The 4,049-nt window shown below is 42.1% G+C and overlaps 1 protein-coding gene across 3 annotated transcripts; it reads left to right on the forward strand.

Annotated features, from left to right (window-relative positions):
• The first annotated feature begins 1,554 nt into the window (after positions 1 to 1,554).
• Positions 1,555 to 3,835, forward strand: PNSL2 (PsbQ-like 2). Of its 3 annotated transcripts, none has more exons than XR_016430339.1 (3): positions 1,555 to 2,130; positions 3,151 to 3,333; positions 3,527 to 3,835. XR_016430339.1 is itself a non-coding variant. In XM_089996818.1 (2 exons), exons 1-2 carry the CDS (start codon positions 1,627 to 1,629, stop codon positions 3,247 to 3,249), a joined length of 603 nt encoding a protein of 200 aa, XP_089852944.1. In that variant the 5' UTR covers positions 1,555 to 1,626; the 3' UTR covers positions 3,250 to 3,453. The 3 variants fall into 3 exon arrangements, 1 of the variants encoding a protein (XP_089852944.1); XR_016430338.1 differs by having other exon boundaries at positions 3,570 to 3,835; XM_089996818.1 differs by lacking the exon at positions 3,527 to 3,835 and having other exon boundaries at positions 3,151 to 3,453.
• The last annotated feature ends 214 nt before the right edge of the window (positions 3,836 to 4,049 follow it).

Consider the following 4,049-nt stretch of genomic DNA (forward strand, 5'->3'; position numbering starts at 1 on the left):
TGAGGGACAAGCATCGTTACTGCCTTTACTGTGGAAGTCAGGTAAACCATTGTAGTTGAATTTCCTTTGAATTGCATATGCAGTTGAGTCGTTGACTTTATTTTAAACCTTCTTGTTGCATTTCAGTACGAGTCCATGAATCCACTTCTGGCCTATTGCCCAGGAAATGAAGATGACCACTGATCTTGAATATGGCAACACTGTCTACTCCCTGGCAGTAATTTTCTTTTGCAACTCCAAAACTATGTGTACTATTCTTTTAACTCAAAGGAGATATAACTATAGGTACAGAGCAGGCTAGTGCTCAAGCACAATAAAATCATGGTGTAGTGGTTTTGTGCTGTATGAAGTGGCATGGATGTCAGTGATTTTTGGGCAAATTTCTTTTGTTGAATAGGATTTGGTTAATCATATATGGGAACTGTTGTTTTTTTCTTTTGATCATATAACATATGAAGTGCATCTTTTGCACTTTTGCACGACTTTGTTTAATTCTTTTGTGCCAAACAGTTGCATGCATGATAGTTCATAGGTGCCTGCTTTTTCTCTGTTTCACTTGATGGCGTGTTAGTTCCCTCTAGCTCTTCTTGTTATTTGAGTAATATTGCTGAGTTAGGCTTTCTAATGTAGTTTAGTGTTGGTCATCAGGCGGCAGTCGTCGTCGACCAACACCATCCAGTTATTGTTAGCAGTCGAGCTGTTGATCGATTGTGACTGCTTCAGCAGCCACCACCTGCGGCCAGCCTTGGTAGCTGACTGCAAAATTGATACGGGTCTGATTTCGATACTGACAAAATTGATCCAAACACATCCCAAGAATCTTTCCACAAAACTTTGTCATTTGGATAGGAAAAGTGCTGCACAATGTTGGGCTCCTTAATTGTGATATCCCTTAGAGGCTCAACCAGGTAATCGACAATGGGATTCTACCTTGTCATTAGTGATTTATCATGAGGGTAGTTGAGTAATTCACATAGGGATGCCAACGGATGTCCATATCTAATCCGAATCTGATTAGTCAGATTCAGTCAATCAAATAGAATCTGATTAATATTTTTTTTTAGAGTGAGAGAGAATCTGATTAATATTGAAATCTAAGTTTGGCATTGCTTTTTCACCCGATATTAAGTGATGGCATCCGGTTCCTGTACTGCTTTTCCACATTCGACTTTGAATTTGGATCCCTGCGATTAGGCCGGATTCTGGAATTCGCAGGTCCGATATGAGTCCCACGCGCATCACTACATTGATTGACTATATTGGTCTAGAAAATTAAGATACGAGAAGCGACTAAAACTGGAACTTCGTGGGCAAAGAAGGCCCCAGTTTTTCGACTGCCACCTGCAAATGTGGTGTAACCTTTTCTCTGCTCTACCAAAAAAGTGTGTTATTTTTTTTAATCTTTTTTTGTCGTGTGACTTTCTGCACTGTACGTAGAGTATTGGCTTGATTTTTAAATGTCCTCCGAGTTATTCCACCACTGCACAAAGAGATATAATGCTAGTGGCCAGAAACGTTTCAAGTTTTGGTGATTAAATTGAATTGAAGGACGCACGTGGAAATGGAAGTGCTCCTCTGCAAGTACTCTTCTTCTTCTTCTTTTCAGCGGAAACGAACCAACGAACGATGGGGAGCATATGCAAAGGAGGGCTGTTGATGATGCCATCTTCATTGGACCTCACACAAGGAGCAACCCATCGGAAGATTTTGCGGGGGACCAAAGCACTGCATGTAATCAAGTCATCAAGCTGTGAAGGGGGGCCAACTCGCCGAAGGGTCATTTGGAGCACGACGACGCTGCTCACGACGACCGCATCATTAATGCTGCAGGCAGGTACGGGGGCGTCCGCTGCCGAAGAGTGGGGAACGCATTCGCTCATGTTGGAGAGGTTCTTCCTTCCGGGGCTTTCGCCGGAAAACTCCGCTGCCAGAATTCGACAGACGGCGGAGGGGATGCATAGCTTGAGGCACATGTTGGATACCATGTCATGGAGGTATGTCATATTCTACATTCGCCTGAAGGCCTCTTACCTTTCATCAGACTTGAAGAATGCATTGGCTACCTTACCGGAGAATCGCCGGCAAGCCTATGTAAGGACCGCCAACGAGCTGGTCGACAACATGTCAGAGGTACATATTGCTGCTTGTTAATTTTGTTTGTTTTAACTTATTGAACTTAATTACCAGTTAATCTCAGGCCCATCCGTATAGGTGAGTAAATAATAGTAAAGCCTGCAGGAAGTGTAGCTCAGCCCAAGTTGGCCAGTAGGGACCCCAATGGAGTGGAGGCTGATTCAGCTCAATTTCCTAATTTGCATTGCTTTTGTTATACTTATTAGTCTCAGTTGCAGACTGAACTTCAACCAGACCTGGCTTTTGCCGATATCCATTCATGTTTTTTTTATTTTTATTTACATGTCCTCAGGATCAGAGACTTGGCCGCTCTGGCTTTCATATATAAATCATTTAGAATATATGACTTGAACAAGGGATGCTTAATTACACGCATGTTTAGTTCAATTGCCCGTACCACATGGCTGGTATATTTGGGAACCAGCCATTTAGTTCTGATGGTAGAATGCCACTAGCTAGAGAGGCTGGGCTTCGACATAAATCCTGAATTCCCTACCTTTACAACCCGAGTTAATATTTCACTTCTAGTGCATCCAATAAATATCTAATATATATCTAACAATGTTGTCAGTATCGGTATCGGCCCTGTATCGTTTGGCCAACCAACGATTCCAGGTGAGTCTGCCGATTACTCAAGTGAATCGTTCTGAATCGGCCAAAAAATAATTAAAAAATATTATGTGTCAATCAGATCGTGACACAGGTTAAAGTCATTAAAATAATATTAAAAAACAGCCTATTCAGGAGTGAAGCGTATCGATTTTCTTTCATACGTACGTATCGGCCGCACCGATTCTAACAACATTGATATCTACGTTCTAAAAGCACACGCCATCGGATTAATTATTAAATGCACGATTTTCCATGTTAGCTAGCAAGCAGATAAGCGTTCCTGAGTTGCCCAAGGGAGGAACATTTCTAAACGACCTTTTTTTATTTCCTTATTTCTTTGTTAAAGCTTCATCAGAGTCCTTATTTCTAATGCCTAATTAGTGATTTTAATTGATAATTGAATAGTTGGATTATTACGTGCGGACACCGAAAGTGTACGAGTCATACCTATTTTATGAGAAGACGTTGAAGTCGCTTGACGACTTGCTGGCCCTTCTAGCATGATGAATGGTTCAGAGAATTCAAGGTGCTTGCACAAATGTGCAAGTGAGACACGCTCCTCAGAGCCATGTACATCCTTTCCATACGGTACTTGTCACTAGCTTATGTATGTATCCTTGTTTTTTTAATCATGTTACCTTTTTTTATTGTATACAATTGACCCCAAGCAGCTTAACATGCATCTGAGCTTGATTACTTTGTTGCAAATGCCTTTAAGTAGATCACATTCTTTCTCTCTCCTTCTATGTATGCTTCATAGTCGGGTTTTTTATTTACCAAGGACGAAGTAGCTAGAAAGAGCCTTTATATCTTGAATGGTGCAGCTCTCTATGATGAACCAAGTGATTGAAGCTGGGTGCATTGAACAAAGTGCACATGCTGCTGCACCTGACCACCATTGGAGCCGAATGGAGGAAGGGCTATGCTGCTGCACCTGACCACCTCGATCACTAAAAGAACAACTGACACATTCTACTATTGGTTTTGCTAGCTATTGTTGGTTGGGAGGAATGCTTGCACCTTGTCCAAATTCAAGTAAATTGTTGGCATCAAGCTATACATCCATGCTACTATTTTTGCCCTGGGCAAAGACAAATGCAAACCGGTGTGATGTGATTGCACAAAAAAAGTGCCGCTTCCCTCAACACGACTGTGAGGAGTCCGATTTTGGGGCTTGCTCGTCTAACCACTTCAAACAAGCCGCCCATGCCGGGTTCGCCTCTGCCTGAGTCAATGCATTTTGATCCCAAATGCCCTCATCTGTGAGAAGTAGGCTTTCCGTTTTTACTGTAGTCCCCCTCAAA

Source organism: Nuphar pumila, chromosome 2 (genome assembly GCF_984573655.1).
Source record: "Nuphar pumila chromosome 2, dmNupPumi1.hap1.1, whole genome shotgun sequence".
Lineage (NCBI taxonomy): Eukaryota > Viridiplantae > Streptophyta > Magnoliopsida > Nymphaeales > Nymphaeaceae > Nuphar > Nuphar pumila.